Source organism: Dipodomys spectabilis, unplaced genomic scaffold (assembly GCF_019054845.1).
Source record: "Dipodomys spectabilis isolate Male_0828 unplaced genomic scaffold, ASM1905484v1 ptg000024l, whole genome shotgun sequence".
NCBI lineage: Eukaryota > Metazoa > Chordata > Mammalia > Rodentia > Heteromyidae > Dipodomys > Dipodomys spectabilis.
Window position 1 is genome coordinate 3,994,021 of NW_024870701.1, and position 16,863 is coordinate 4,010,883.

The 16,863-nt window shown below is 37.3% G+C and overlaps 1 protein-coding gene across 1 annotated transcript in view; it reads left to right on the forward strand.

The window, feature by feature from the left end:
- Nucleotides 1-16,863, forward strand: part of Mib1 (MIB E3 ubiquitin protein ligase 1) — a 113,781-nt gene that overhangs the window by 43,267 nt on the left and 53,651 nt on the right. The window contains exons 7-9 of the mRNA XM_042675013.1: nucleotides 6,320-6,503; nucleotides 12,677-12,821; nucleotides 14,411-14,544. Coding sequence (XP_042530947.1) covers nucleotides 6,320-6,503; nucleotides 12,677-12,821; nucleotides 14,411-14,544 — 463 coding nt within the window. The remainder of the gene's footprint in view (nucleotides 1-6,319; nucleotides 6,504-12,676; nucleotides 12,822-14,410; nucleotides 14,545-16,863) is intronic.

Genomic DNA, 16,863 nt, shown 5'->3' on the forward strand with positions numbered 1-16,863 from the left:
AACTATGCTTGTTTATATGACTTCCTCCTTTTTTTTTTTCTTTTTTTTTTTTTTCTTTTTTTTTTGCCAGTCCTGGGACTTGAACTCAGGCCTGGGCACTGTTTCTGAGCTTTTGCTCAAGGCTAGCACTCTGCCACTTGAGCTACAGCTCCACTTCTGGCTTTTTCTGTTTATGTGGTACTGACAAATGGAACCCAGGGCTTCCTTCATGAATGCTAGGCAAGCACTCTACCACTAAGCTACATTCCCAGCCCATGACGTTTTTATAAAGGCACTAACCATTGAAGATATATATTTAGAGTCCACTCAAATCTAGTACGATCCCATCTTAACTTGATTACATGTGTAAAGACCCTATTATTCAAATAAGATCATATTAACAGATATTTGAATTAAGATTTTAATATATTTTGGGGTGAATACATACTTTACCTCAAAACAGATGACAGCATGCCCCAAATTAATATACAGATTTAGGCTAATCTTTATCAAAATCCTGGTTCTTTTTTGTGCAAATGGATAGATCCTAAAATTCATTTGTAAAGTCAAGGAATCTAGATAGCCAAAAGAACCTTGAACAAGAATAGAGTTAGAGGTTTCACGTTCCCAGTTCTAAAACTTAAACCAAAAAGCTGTAACAATCAAGACAGAAATACAATTCAATGGAATAGAGTTCAGAAATTATCCCTTCCATTTAGGTCAGTTCATTTTTTTATTGTTACTGTAAAGGTGATGTGCAGAGGGGTTACAGTTACGGAAATCAGGTACTGAGTACATTTCTTTTTGGACAGTGTCACCTTTTCTCCCTCTCTCTCAGAAGTCAGTTCATTTTTTTTTTTTTTTTGTCGGTTGTGGGGCCTGAACTCTGGGCCTGGGCGCTGTCCCTCAGCTCTTCAGCTCAAGGCTAGCGCTCTACCACTTGAGCCACAGCGCCACTTCCGGCTTTTTTCTTTTTTGCTTATGTGGTACTGAGGAATCAAACCCAGGGCCTCATGCATGCAAGGCAAGCGCTCTACCACTGAGCCACCTTCCCAGCCCCAACTTTGTGACTATTAAGACAACATAGCTAGAAAATACAAAGTTTTTTGATTTTAATTTGTTACTGTGCAGGTACTAGGGTTTGGGGTTTGAACTCAGGGCCTTGTGCTCTTGCTCAGCTTTTTTTACTCAGACCTGGTACTTTACCACTAGAACCACATCTCTAGTTCTGGCTTTTTGCTGGTTGGAGATAGGAGTTTTTAGGATTTGTCTTACTGGGCTGTCTTTGAACTGCTATCTTCACATCTGAGCCTTCTGAGCATTATAAGTGTCAGCCACTGGTGCCCAGCTAAAAATTCTTAAAATTAAAAAGTGAAAGGCAATACAGCTCACCAAAGGATTTGAGTAGACATTTTCCTAAGCAACTGTGGAGATGACCAGTAAGCCCAGTGTATTATAGCTAGGGATTCCATTAAAAATACACACTCTTACCTGTATAGATACTCTGAAGGCTGAGAGGAGTATCTGAGGATTGCTTGCAATTTTAAACCAACTCAGGGAAGAAAGTCTATAGACTTTTTTTTTTGGCGTCCGGTCGTAGGGCCTGAACTCCGGGCCTGGGCGCTGTCCCTCAGCTCTTCAGCTCAAGGCGAGCGCTCTACCACTTGAGCCACAGTGCCACTTCCAGCTTTTTTTTTTCTTTATGTGGTGCTGAGGAATCGAACCCAGGGCCTCAGACATGCAAGGCAAGCGCTCTACCACTGAGCCACCTTCCCAGCCCCATATAGACTCTTAACCTCCAATTAACCATCCAAAAAAGCCAGAAAAGAAGCTGTGGCTCAAGTTGTAGAGTGTTAGCCTTGAGCAAAAAAAGCACAATGCCCAAGTCCTAAGTTCAAGCACCAGGACTGGCACACACGTACATACAAAAATACTGTAGAAATGGTTTACACTGTAGAAAATTACTTTATTATGCTTACCTAAGCTAAAAGACAAAAGACCAAGATACTGTTACAGTTTATTTTTATTGAGACCTTTTTCCTGGTATGTAGATGTCCATCTTATCACTTTGTGATATCTCATATAGCTTTTCCTCTGTGCATGATTACAGAGAGTTCTCTGGTTTCTCTTATAATGACACCAGTCTTGTCAGATTAGGACCCTATTCATATTACTCATTTAACCATATTACTTCCCTAAAGGCCCTCTCTCTAATACAGTTACATTGGGGATCAGGGGTTTCTTATATAAATTCTTTGAAAACATAGTTCTTTCTACAACACTCATAAAAAGATACTGAAGTCCATATCAGAACTACAGATCTCAGTGTGACTGACTCAAAGTCTAGAATCATTCAAGAGGGCTGGAATGAAAAAGCACATAATGAGTGTTGTTAAGGAAAATTGTTGAAGAAAAGTGTTGCTGGAAAAATTGGAAATCAGTATATATATATATATATATATATATATATATATATATATATATATATATACACACACACACTATAAAATGGTGGAGTCACTTTGGAAAGTAGTCTGGAAGTTTCACATTGTGTTTATCAGAGTTACCATATCACTCAGCAATTCTGCTTTTTATATATATACACATACACACACACTCAGAATTAAAAACAGATATCCAAAAAATTGTGTGCATGAGTCTTTGTAGAAGAATCATTCATGAGAGCAAGATATAGAAAGAATTCAGATTGGGCTGGGAAGGTGGCTCAGTGGTAGAGTGCTTGCCTTGCATGCTGAGGCCCTGGGTTCGATTCCTCAGCACCACATAAGCAAAAAGAAAAAAGCCGGAAGTGGCGCTGTGACTCAAGTGGTAGAGCGCTAGCCTTGAGCTGAAGAGCTGAGAGACAGCGCCCAGGCCCAGAGTTCAGGCCCCATGACCGGACCAAAAAACAAAACAAAAATAAAGAATTCAGATTGTCCATTAGCTAGTAAGTGGATAAACAAAATGTGGTATTTCAGGAGTCTTTCTAGTAAGTGGATAAACAAAATGTGGTATTTCAGGAGTCTTTCATTTCCTATATGGGGAGCAAGAAATGCTTCTCTTTTTCATTTCTTCCTACTTTAACCCTGCTATATTAAAATAAAACCTTGTTAAAACTTTTTAAAGTGACATATCCATACAGTGGGAATTAGTATCTATCCATAAACTGGGATAAAGTACTGACATATACTGCAACATAAATGCATCTTGAAAACATAATGCTAAGGGGAAGAAGCCAGCCAGAAAAGGTCACAGACTATGTAATTTTATTTCTTTTTTTTTTTTTTTTTTTTTTAATTTAATTTTAATTTTATTTCTATAAAATGTCAAGAATAAGTCTGAAGGACCAAAGTATATTATTGAATACATAATGCCTAGGGAGAAGAATGACTGCTAATAGTTGGGTATCTTTAAGAGGGAGTGAAAATAAAATTGGATAATGGTGATGGTTGCACAACTTTTTAAATAAACACTACTTGTTAATGAGTGAATTGTATGGTATGTAAATTATATCTCAATAAAATTGAATTTGTTTTAAAAATTCTTAAGAATGTTTGATTAGCTTACATATTCTTTTTTTTATTGTGAGAATACCGTACAGAGGAGTTACAATTACATGGGCAAGATAACAAGTACATTTCTTATCAAGCATTGAGCTTACATATTCTTATTAAATATTTTCTTGTTATTTGGGAATGTTAAATCTTATTACAGAATTTTTTGTTGCACAAAATTCTTGGGTAGTATTTTTTTTTTTTTTTTTTGGTGCTAGTTCTGGGGCTTGAGAGCATATGCTCTCCTTCAGGTTTTTAGCTCATGGCTAGCATTCTACCACTTGAGCTATACCTACACTTCTGATGTTTGTCTGGTTAATTGGAGATATGAGTCTTACAGATATTTCATTTATGGCCAAAGATGCTGGGCATCTCTTAATATGTTTATTGGCCATGTTTACTTCTAAGAATCCTCTATTTAGTTCCTTTGCTCATTTGTCAATGTGGTTATTGATGCTTTGGGAATTTAGTTTTTTTTTTTTTTTTTGGTCTTGGGGCTTGACCTCTGGGCTTGGGTGCTGTCCCTCAGCTCTTCAGCTCAAGGTGAGCGCTGTACCACTTGAGCTACAGTGCCACTTCTGGTTTTCTGGTGGTTTATTGGAGATAGGAGTCTCACGGTCTTTCCTGCCCGGGCTGGCTTTGAACCGTGATCCTCAGATCTCAGCCTCCTGAGTAGTTTAGGATTACAGACGTGAGCCACCAGCGCCCGGCTTGGAATTTAATTTCTTGAACTCTCCATATATCAAAGATCTCCCATACTGTAGACTTAAAAAATATGATTTTATTGTTATTATTAAGGTGTTATACAGAGGGGTTACCATTTCATAAGTCAGGTAATGAATATATTTACTTTTTTGGACAATGTTACCTCTTTCCTTTGCTTTCTCCCACTTTGCACTTCCTGTCATTATCCACATTGTGTATACTGAATAGCATGATTGCATTTGTGCACCCTTTCTCTCTTTCTGTATAGATTCCTTTTACCCCAGTAACGGTGTGCTTTACTGTGTAGAAACCTTTTAGTTTGATGCAGTCTCATTTGTCAGTTCTCTCTCCTATTTAATGAGCCCTTGGAATTCTACCTAGGAAGTTCCTGCCTATGCTAATAAAGTTCTATGTTATACCTACACCTAGTTTCAAAGTTTCAAGACTTTTTCATTCAATGTAGCACCAAGGAAAGTGTTGTGTTATACATTGTGGCATATGTTGTTTGATGGCATAGATGTCATCATTAAAATGTTGGTTATGAAGAGTAGAGCAGCATGGGGAAATGCTTATTTGTTATAGTAAAGAAATCAGAATCCAAATTGGCTTTCATAGAGTGATTATAACCACACTTGGCAAATTAAAACTAGATAGCATTTTTATCCATGAGATTGGCACTAGTATGAGGAAATGGTATAATTTGTAGAGCAGCTTGAGTCTGACAATTGTTAATAATATACACTTTATTAAGTTGTTCTTTTAAGACTTTGGTAAAACATTGACTCCATGTAAAGAAACATATACATACAAGGATATTCTTTATGGTATTTAAAAATATATTAAAAATGGTTTTTAAATAGTTGTACAAAGGAATTTCCTGTCGATTTATGAGTACAGTATATCTTGATCATCTCACTTTCTTTGTAGTATTGTATGTACTTGTGGAAATTTGAAAAATCTTTAAATGATAGACTATAGGAAATTAGCCAAATTAACTTGTGTATGCCCATGATATGGGGTATGATAGTCTGTAACTGTTAAATTGAATTACGTAGATACATACTTCTGACATGGAAAAATCTTCCAAGGCATATTATCTGTGAAAAAAAAAAGTCACAAAACAGTGTCTCTGTATCTGTCTCTGCCTCTTTCTCTGCTTCTCTGTCTCTCTAAAAAGAATATCACTTTGTAACTTATAAATCACTCAGTATGTTAATAAAAGATCTGTAAGGATTCATAGTAGAGCTTTAATAATAGTGATCTAGATGTACATGTGTGATAATGGCACTTTGATTTGTCATGTTTTTCAGATGTCTTTATTTTTAAACAGTGGCCATTTATTAGTGGTATTGAATCCTCAGATCTCAGCCTCCTTAGTAGCTAAGAGCACAGGTGTCAGCCACTGGCACCTGGCTCATTTCTCTCATTTCTCAAATTTTATGATAAAATTATAAAATTAGGGAGGTGGGGAAGGAAAGGGTGGTAGGGGAAAAACAAAGGAGGAGATAACAATGCTCCATAGGAAATGTACTTATTACCTTACTCATGTAACTGTAACCACTCTGTATAGTAGTTTTACAATAAAAAACATAGGGAAGGTGGCTCAGTGGTAGAGTGCTTGCCTCGCATGCATGAGGCCCTGGGTTCGATTCCTCAGCACCACATAAGCAGAAAAAGCCGGAAGTGGCACTGCGGTTCAAGTGGTAGTGCACTAGCCTTGAGCTAAGGAACACCACCCAGGCCCAGAGTTCAGGCCCCATGACCAACAAAAAATAAAAAAATAAAAAACATATAAAAAAAATTAGGCCAGTTATGGTGATATACTCTTAAACCCAAGGAGTTGAAACAGGAGGATAATGAGCTTGATGCCAGTCTGGGCCACATATTAAGTCCTACCTGAAAAAACAGTTTCTAAAATAGGAAAATTTATAGAAAGAAATAGCAAATGCTCAGAATGTAATTGCAAAGGGTTGGTTTACTCTTTTGATATGTCACAAGGTTTGTTCTCACTGTAATGATGAAGAAAGTACTAAAGTTAGGTAAACTTAACCAGTTTTGAGTTTCAATTTTTGCTTTTATAGGTGGACCTTCAATCCTGCTGTTCTCACAAAAGCAAACATTGTCCGAAGTGGGGATGCTGTGCAGGGTGCAGAAGGAGGCACTTCACAGTTTCAAGTGGGGGATCTTGTACAAGTTTGTTATGATCTAGAAAGAATTAAACTTCTACAAAGAGGACATGGGGAATGGGCTGAAGCCATGCTTCCAGTAAGTACATATAAAATAATTTGGGCCTTGAAATTTATTGTGCTTCACATTATTTTTAAAAATAAGTTAATTTTAGAAACCAGTTTGGTATGAATCTTCTTAGATTGTACTTTCCATTAGTGGGTAGGCATGCTTGTACCTTTTTTTAGTCAAGTTAGCCTGGGAAGACATAGCAAAAAGTTCTCTGATAGTGCTGTTAATGGGGAATGTAATGTGTTGTCAGGCAGCAGAGCTTTCCCTATAGTTACCCCTAGATTGAGATAGAAACAGGTTCATTCAGTTCTAGCAGTGCTAGAGCATTGCAGTCTTACTGCTTCAGGGTCTAACTCTCCGAAACTTACGGGTATGTATAATCAGTTCAACATGTACATTTTGTTAGGATTGCTTTTCTCCCAACAAGTGTGGTTGTTTGTTTTATTTATTCAATTTCAATACCTTTTCTACCAAATAATCAGTAACAATAAACAAACTTATTTTGCTGTGTTTATTCTGTCCTTCTTTTACTACTCTCCATCCCTTTCTATCCCACCTTGTTTCATCCTGGTAATACTTCCCTGATGCCTCATTCTGTATCCAATCCCCTTTTATCTTGCGTTGTCCTTCAGTTCGGTCTCCATATTGCTCTATCCCTATTGATCTCAATCAGTTCAAGCTCTTGTCCTATCTACTCCCTGACTCCTGTTCCATTCATTGTCTGATTCCTGTCCCATGTACTTCTCTCATCTCTCCTATGTTGTCCAGTTTGTCTTTCCTGATAATACCTCCTTTTTCTCCTATCCATCCCCCTTTTTTGTCCTAACTAGCTTCTTGTGTCCTGTCCAGTGTTTTCTTCCTGCCCTTTCTGTTTTGTCCCTCTATCTGTCCTTCCTGCCTGAGTAATACATAAAATATACTTGTTAGGATTGAGGAGTACAATAGTAAACAAAATGGAAACAAAAAGCACTCTTGCTACCTTACTTTCATTCAGAGACATTTCAATTTGCACATGTGCCCAAACATATATGTGTACACAAAAACTTTGTACTAGATAAGGCATTTTTACTTTTTAAATTTAAATTTATTATTTTTTTTGGCCAGTCCTGGGACTTGAACTCAGGGCCTGGACACTGTCCCTAGGCTTCTTTTGCTCAAGGCTAGTGCTCTACCACTTGAGCCACAGCACCACTTCTGGCTTATTCTGTTTATGTGGTACTGAGGAATTGAACTCAGGGCTTCATGAATTCTAGGCAAGTACTCTGCCACTAAGTCGCATTCCCAATCCTAATTCTGTTTTTTTTTTTTTTGTTGTTGTTGTTGGTCGGGGGACTTAACTTGGGGCCTGGATACTGCCTGTGAGCTCTTTTGCTCAAGGCTAAGGCTCTACCACTTTGAGCCACAGCATCACTTCTGGGTTTTTTTGGTGGATAATTGGAGATAAGAATCTCATGGATTTTCCTGCTAGATTGGCTTTGAACCATGATCCTCAGATCTTAGCCTCCTGAGTAGCTAGGATTACAGGCATGTGCCATCAGCATTTGGCTGGGTTTTCATTTAAAGGTGAGGAAATTAGAACTAAGCATTTGAACTGGAACTTTCAGGCTGAATCTCTTGCGTAAATAATTTTCTAGCATATTAAATTTTTCTTTTTTTTTTGGTCTGGTCGTGGGGCCTGAACTCTGGACCTGGGTGCTGTCCCTCAGCTCTTCAGCTCAAGGCTAGAGCTCTACCACTTGAGCCACAGCACCACTTCTGGCTTTTTTCTTTTTGCTTATGTGGTGCTAACGAATCGAACTCAGGGCCTCATGCATGCAAGGCAAGCGCTCTACCACTGAGCTACCTTCCAAGCCCTAGCATATTAAATTTTATATAAACAAAACCTCTAGATAATTGCTGAAATCCAGGAGAGAGATTCCTTATAGAAATAGGCAACTAGAATAATAATCTAGAAAAGCCACAAACATCAATAAGGCATATGAGATAGAGTATGCCTTTTGAACCGTCAAATATAAATGAGTAGAGAGAAATCACTGGTATAATTTATGGGTCTAAATCAGTCTGTTCAGCAACATTGAGAATTAATAGGGTATCTGATAGATCTGAGAACAAGAGGATATTTTGGCTACCATGGTAGCTAATGAAATAGCAACTGAACCCTAAGGGCACTAGCAGACTCGAGTTTGGGCTGAGAGCAATATGTCTCTGCTAAAGTTGAAGGGACTGGAGTGGCTGAGGCCTCCCTTCCAGGGAGAACCTTGCATCAAGGAAAAACTGATGAAAATAGATACAAAATTGAGTAAAACAGAAAAAACAGAGAAAAAGAAATGAGATAATCTATAAAAGGCAAGAATCATGGTTGAATCTCTGTACACAGTTATTGAAAAAAAAGATTGAAGAACAGAATAACTTCTCTACAGACAATGAATGTATGTTAGAAACTAAAATCAAAGAATTCAACATGAACTACAAAATTAAGAAAATGGCAAATTGTTATTTCTAGTTGAAATAATAATTACAAGTGAGGTGATAGACCTTAGAAAAGAATTAAAAAGGGAAAAAAGATCATTTCAGAAGTGGGCTGGTGATGTAGCTCAGTGGTAGATAGAGCACTTGGCCTAACATGCTCAAGGCCCTGGGTTCAATACTTAACACTGAGGAAAAAGAAAAAGAAAATGAAGACTAAGCTGGAATTACATAATGCATTAAGAAGAATAGAAGGTGAAAATAGGAAAACATTTTTAATAAACTAGGATAAAAATATTCTATAGAAGGTGACAAATATAGAAGGTGACTTCATGTACATTAGTAGTAGCCCTTGCAAACAAACACTGAAACAATTGTTTTTTTTTTTGTTTTGTTTTTAATGTTAGGTTTAAACTTAAGGCATTTAGCACGGTAGGCAAGTATGCTGCCACCAAACTCTAATGTTTATAATTTCAGAAAAATGTTCTTGAAGTGAAAAAAGATAAACTTTAAAAGTAGGGCAAAAATATACCCTGAAAAACTGACTTAAGATTAGTGGGACACTGGGAAGACAATGGAATCTTCAAGGACAGGAAAAATTATTTGGATATCTAGGTAGAACATCAAATTATTGGTTTGAAAGGAAAGAAAATAATTTTGCATTTAAAAAAAAATCTGGCTGGGTGCAAGTGGTGCATGCCTGTAATCCTAGCTACAAAGGAGGCTGAGAATTGAGGTTTGTGGTTTGAAGCCAGCCAAGGGCAGGAAAGCCCATGAGACTCTCATTGCCAATCAACTACTCAGAAAAAAACAGAAATGATGCAGTAGCTCAAGTGGTAAGTGCTAGCTTTGAGCACACTGAGTCTCAGGGACAGTGCCAGGCCCTGAGATCAGGCCCCAGGACTGGCAAAAATAAAAACAACAACAATTTGAGTTAAGTATTTCATGCCAGGAAACAATGAAATAGCTTTTTGTTGTTTAAGATGCTTAATTAAGGAAAGTAAAATAAAAATAGCTGAAGATTATATATGTGATACTCAAATATGAAGGCTCCAAATTGTTATGAATATAAAAGAAAGTAGAGAATCTTGGTCCTTTCTGAGTAGTCTACTAAAGAATGAGTTTCAGGCAACCAAGATAAGTAGAGAGATATCAGATGATCATGAAATATGTATTTATTTATTAGTTGAATTAAGATTAAATAGTTACAAAGGAGAAGAAATAGGCCAGGCACTAGTGGCTCATTCAGGAAGTATCTAGACAGATGAAATCTGAGGAGGTTGGCCAGGCAGAAAAGTTCAAGAGTCTCTATTTCCAATTACTCACACTGCAGATGTGGTTCAAGTGCTAGAGTACAAGCTGTGAGTGACAAGCCAAACATTTTTAAACATAGGAGCTCCAGATCCTGAGTTCAAGCCTCTGTACCTGCGCGCGCGCGCGCACACACACACACACACACACACACACACACACACACACACACACGACGAAAGGAAAAGGGATAGTATGATTATGTGTTCTAACAATGTAAAGTGTGACCATCAAAAATGGAATAGAAAGAGCATAAAAAAAGCTTACTAGGCTGTTTGTTTGCTTTTTAGTTACGATAACTGTCATGAAATACTCCTAAGTGAAAATATTAAGAGGATAAAGGAGACACATGAATGACTAATTTTAATATTGCCCGTACTAGGAAACCATCAGATTTATAGATTCCTGTGTATTAAAAAATTTTTTTGTACTGGTTCCAGGGCTTGGACTCAGGGCCTCACACTGTCACTTGACAATTTGAGCCTCATCTCCAGTCTGGCATTTTGCTGCTTGACTGGAGATCTTTCTAGTATACCTTCTACAGGGCTTAGGAGTCCATGTGTGCACCACTATACTCCGCTTACTTGACTTTGATTGGAGATAAGTGTCTTGGTTGTTTGCCTGGACGGCTTTGAACCAGGATCCTCAGATCTCAGTCTCTTGAGTAGCTAGATTTGTAGGTAACTAGGATTTGAAGTTTGTCTCATCAGTGCCCAGGCTGACAACTTCTTGCCTAGGCTGGCCTTTAATCATGGCTGAAATTACAGGCATTTATGAATACTTATATGTACTCACAAAGTATATTACTATGTATTTTAAGAACAAGGACAAAATGAAGAAGTGAGATTACACATATACATGTGATTATGTATATACACATATATATTTACTTATGTATAGATATTAGTGTAAATATAACCATTAGAACAATAGAAGCTTAATTATGTGGTAATTCTGTTATCCCATTGACTTTAAATTACAGTTTGGGAAAGGAGAATCAGATATAATCAACAATTTAATTTGGAAATGGTTGAACTTATTTTATCTTAACAAAATTAGTATTTTTTTTTTAATTTCCCACTCTGTCCATGAAAAGACGTAGAAACCAAAATTCTAGTGAGAGTATTCATTGCCCAAGTTATGGACTGCCCTGCCCTTAGTAAAGAATCAAGGTGCTTTGGAAAAGCGACCAATTGTAGCTCTTTAGGAAGTGAAGACAAGAACTCATACTAGATAGCAAAGAAGCTACTAGCGATTTCTAGAGTCAGGTTAAACGAACAAACAGCTTCCTTGATTCTTGCTATATACAAAGGACAGAGGAACCTGTTCAACTGTATCACTTACCCAAATTCAGATCATAAGAAATCTTATAGGGGGCTGGGAAGGTGGCTCAGTGGTAGAGCGCTTACCTTGCATGCATGAGGCCCTGGGTTTGATTCCTCAGCACCACATAAGCAAAAAGAAAAAAGCTGGAAATGGCTCTGTGACTCAAGTGGTAGAGCGCTAGCCTTGAGCTGAAGAGCTGAGGAACAGTGCCCAGGCCCAGAGTTCAGGCCCCACGACTGGACCCCCCCCCCCCCCCCCCACCAAAAAAAGGAAATCTTATAGGTCAAAAAATTATGTTTCTTTTTTTTTTTCCTATAAACTAGGATTTGAAGTTTGTCTCATGCTTGTCATAGTCTTTTGGACTATTTTACTCAGGCTGGCTTTGAACTGCAGACCTCTGGATCACATCCTCTAAGTAGCTAGGATTACAGGTGTGAGCTTTTGGTGCCTAAGTAGTGCTTGTGATTTTTGACCAGGCTAGTCTGGGAACCCAGTTATCATATCTTCCTCTGCCTTACTGTGGCTAGCTTCAGCATGCCCAAGGCCCCATGAACTTTTTTGCTCTGGTTGGCCTCAAACTGTGTCCTCTCATCTCTCTCTGTGAACAGCTGGGATTGCAGACATGACTCAATCTGGTCCATTTATGCATAATACTCTATATCTAACTTTTGATTTGGAAACAAGGTAATTCTAAAAACAATTTTAACATAGAAGTAAATATAAACCATTTAAGGTAGTGTTTTTTTGTTTTTGGTAGAAATCAGATTTCCTTTTTGAGGCCATATCGATCATGGCTTGTAGACTACTTTTAGTTGCAAGTTCTCAAGGTATATCTGTGTGTTCAAAAAAGTGTTGAATATGAAAATGAATTCTGTTAACTTTTATGAATAAGGTAGGCTTTATCATACTTGTAGTATATTAAAAGAATTTTAAAAGGTAATCTTCAAAGTTTATAACCAACAAATAACCTATTTGAATATGGCTAAATCTTTGAAATGCTCTAAAACTAAGAAGTAAAACTAACACTTAAAAATTGATGGTTGGTTTTATGGCAATATTCCTTACACTTGGAAATATGAATCTTAATTTTTTTTAAGACTTTAGGTAAAGTTGGCCGAGTACAACAGATTTATTCAGACAGTGATTTAAAAGTAGAAGTTTGTGGAACATCTTGGACATATAATCCAGCAGCAGTTTCCAAGGTGGCATCTGCAGGATCAGCCATTAGCAATGCATCTGGTGGTATGTTTTATATTTTTAATCTCTTTTTGTATTGTTTATATCACAACCTTTGCTAATTTTCCTATTCTTAGAAACAGATAATCTTGTTGGCTTTCTTTCAGATTATATAGACTCTCTTAAATATTGACCACCTTGTAAACCACTCCCTCTCTCATTCCATTCCATTCCATAGTCAGAATATTTCTTTTCTGTGAAAGACATTACCTGCTTAGCTACTTTGCTTTGTCTTTATTTCCAACATTATTGCTAGCAAATGTCTTTCTTCATATATATTTTACGTATCTTTTTCTTCTTACCACTTAATAAGAGTTACGATTTCCAAGTTGGAAATCATGCTCAAATGTCACCTTGCTGGGTCCTTGGGTAGAATTGTTCCCAAAGTCCTTCTTGTGGTTCAACTGTACATACATGATATTATAGCATGTGGACATTGTTGTTATCCATTAATGTAGAATCATAACTTGTATCTTTTGGAAAGATACAAAAGAAAAACATTAGATTTCTCTATTTTGTTTATAGCTTTCTACTTCTTTAAATCTCTTTGCAGAAGAGTAATTTGCTAGTTACTTAAAATGAAATAATATTTATTGTTATCTTGAGGTTAGACAGGACTACAATACATTGACAACGGACAAAATAAAAGAGTGGAGGATAATTAATATCCTGCTCTCAAATAATGTGGGCTTTGTCTACTTTGTGATTTATTTGCACTGCAATTTGTGATATCTCTGCTTTCTAATAACTACTTCAAGAAATAAATAGTAGAACTTTCAACCTCTGGAATTGATTAGAAATATTTTTTTTTTTTTGTCGGTCGTGGGGCTTGAACTCTGGGCTTGGGCGCTGTCCCTGCGCTCTTTAGCTCAAGGCAAGTGCTCTACTGCCTGAGCCACAGCGCCACTTCTGGTTTTCTAGAGGTTAATTGAAGGTAAGAGTCTCATGGAGTTTCCTCCCCAGGCTGGCTTTGAACTGTGTTCCTCAGATCTCAGCCTCCTGAGTAGCTAGGATTACATGTGTGAGCCACTGACACCCGGCTAGAAATAAAAATTATTAAATAAAAGAAATCTTCTGAAAATTTTGTGTATTCAGCTTTGTTCTTATCTTGTCATAAAACCAGTTGATACTTAATGATATTTAATAAAGCATGCTATCATTTAGATACTCATTTTTAACTAAAAATTGATTTCCCATAAGCCATATTTCCAGATACACAAAGATTATATTATTTTAGAATCCTAACCACTGATATTGTGGGATCTCTGAGAGTTTCTATGGTATGCTTAAATCAAAAAGGAAGTTGGTATTGTGATGAAAATTTATATCATCTTTGAGTATGACTTCTAAACCTTGTTGTTTTTTAGTATGTAACTCTACTTTTCTTGCAGTTGTACTTGAAATACATGAATTGGAAAAAACAATACTTATGGGCTCAATTTTAATGCAACATGATATAGTACAGAATGAGTAGTTACTCTATACTGTAGAACCTTGTACAAAAATAAGTGATAGAAATAATGAAATATAAAGACATTACAATATTTAAGGTTTGAGACCATCCTATATTAGTAGCTTTATTTGGTGCTTTGCAGAAAGACTCTCCCAACTCCTGAAGAAGTTATTTGAAACCCAAGAATCTGGCGACCTCAATGAAGAATTAGTTAAGGCTGCTGCCAATGGAGATGTTGCTAAAGTGGAAGATTTGCTAAAAAGACCAGATGTGGATGTGAGCATTTAAAAAATTATTTTGAGACATTAACAGTCTAGTATAAATGAACCTTATATTTAGTAGTTACTAAGGTGTTCTACTGTTCATGCTTCATCTGTTTCTTCTTTCTTGTTTTTCTGAGATGCTTTAAAGCAGGTACCCAGTGATCATTCTTCAGTGTATATTAAAAAAATTACTGACATTTTTCAATACTGGCCTTTTCGTAGTGTTGAGGTTTTATATACTTTAAATATTTTATGACTGATAAAACTTAAATTTAGGTTTTTAGGTGCTTAGTGTACTTTTGGAAAATTTAGATTTTTTCCCATGTAAGTGTCATTAAATTAAATAATATCTTTAATTTATATTTTGTTAAAGCTTATGAGCAGCTTTTCTTTCTGCTTGGTCCAAGATTGGAACTTGAACTTGGAGCTTGATACTTTATCAACTGAGCCATGCCTCTAATCCCAATGAGGAACTTTCAAATACTTTTATTATTTTTTGTATATTTTTATTGTAAAAATATTGTACAGAGGGGTTACAGTTACATGAGTACATTTCCTATTGAGCATTGTTACCTCCTCTGTTTTTCCCCTACCATCCCTCCCCCCCATCTCCTCACCTCCTCCCTCCTCTCCCCAAATTGTAAAGTTCCTTTTCAACATAGTGTCTTGTACATCTCATTGTTAAAATGGGTCGACCTGTATCCTTATTTCAGCAATTTGTTATTTCCCTTCCCCTCCCAAGTTAAAAAAATGTATATACAAGATGCAGGGTACCAGAATCAAATACAGTGAAAACAAGGGGTTATACCATGGGAGAAGAACAAAAAGAAACAAAAAAATCACATGGTACATTTTAAATACATCAAATACTTTAAAAACCCACAAGTGTGATAAAAACTTTTTTTCTTCCATTCCCATGAAATTTGTCACAGTGTTTTGTTTTGTTTTTTTTCAGTCGTGGGCCTTGAACTTTGGGCCTGGGCACTGTCCCTCAGCTCTTCAGCTCAAGACAGCGCTCTATCACTTGAGCCACAGCGCCATTTCTGGTTTTCTGATTGGTTTATTGGAGATAAGAGTCTCATGGAGTTTCCTGCCTGGGCTTGCTTTGAACCATGATCCTCAGATCTCAGCCTCCTGAGTAGCTAGGATTGCAGGCATGAGCCACTGATGCCTGGCTATCACAATGTATAATGTAGATGGATTAGAGGTCATAGTTTTTTTAACTCCTCATATGTTGTGATGTAGATTTTTTTATTCAGACACTGTATTAAAAAAGGCCATTATCGAGCTGGGAATGTGGCTTAGTTGTAGAGTGCTTGCCTCACATGCATGCAGCCCTGGTTTCAATTCCTCAGTACTGAAAAGGCCAGAGTGGAGCTGTGGCTCAAGTGGTAGAGTGATAGAGTGCTAGCCTTGAGCAAAAGAAGCTCAAGGATAGTGCCCAGGCCCTGAAGTTCAAGCCCCAGGACTGACTCCCCACACCCAAAAAAGGCCAGTATGATTCTACCATATACTTGGGCTTTTAGTGCCAGCCAAGAGGTTGTATTTGGGGTAGCAGCTTGAATCATCCTGTGTTGTGATGAAGACCTTTTCTTTTCACCAAATCTTTTTATGTCTTTTTTTTTTTTTTTTTTTGGTGGTGGTAGTACTGGGATTCAAACTCAGGGCCTTCTGTGTGCTAGGTAGACACTAGCATGTGAGCTATGCCCACAGCTCTGTTTCTTTTTAAGTATGGTAGAGTTTGAAGATCAGATCTGTAGTTTTAAGGTGTGATTGTGTCTTTCCTCCTACAAATTCATGTGACAGCTTTATTAGATCATTTGTAGAAACCAACACAGAAATTTCTGGATTGATAATAAGTTACAAATAATTTGTCTCAGTTATTTAAATACTTTTTTTTGGGGGGGAGGTTCAGTCGTGGGGACTGAACTCTGGGCTTGGGCGCTGTCCCTCAGCTCTTCAGCTCAAGGCTAGTGCTCTACCACTTGAGCCACAGCGCCACTTCCAGATTTTTTCTTTTTGCTCATGTGGTGCTGAGGAATTGAACCCAGGGCCTCATGCATGCAAGGCAAGCGCTCTACCACTAGCCACCTTCTCAGCCCCTAAATACTTTTTTTTTTAAATGATAAGACTCAAACCAAGGACACTGTATGTGCTAAGCCATGGCTGTTTTATTGTTGTTGTTTTGTTTTGGTCTTGGGGCTGGAACTCAGGGTCTGGCCTTTTTTGTTCAAGGCTAGTGTTCTACCACTTGAACCCCAGCTTAGCTTTCAGCTTTTTGGTGACTAGTTGGAGATGAGAATGTCACAGACTTCCTGCCTTGGCTGGCTTC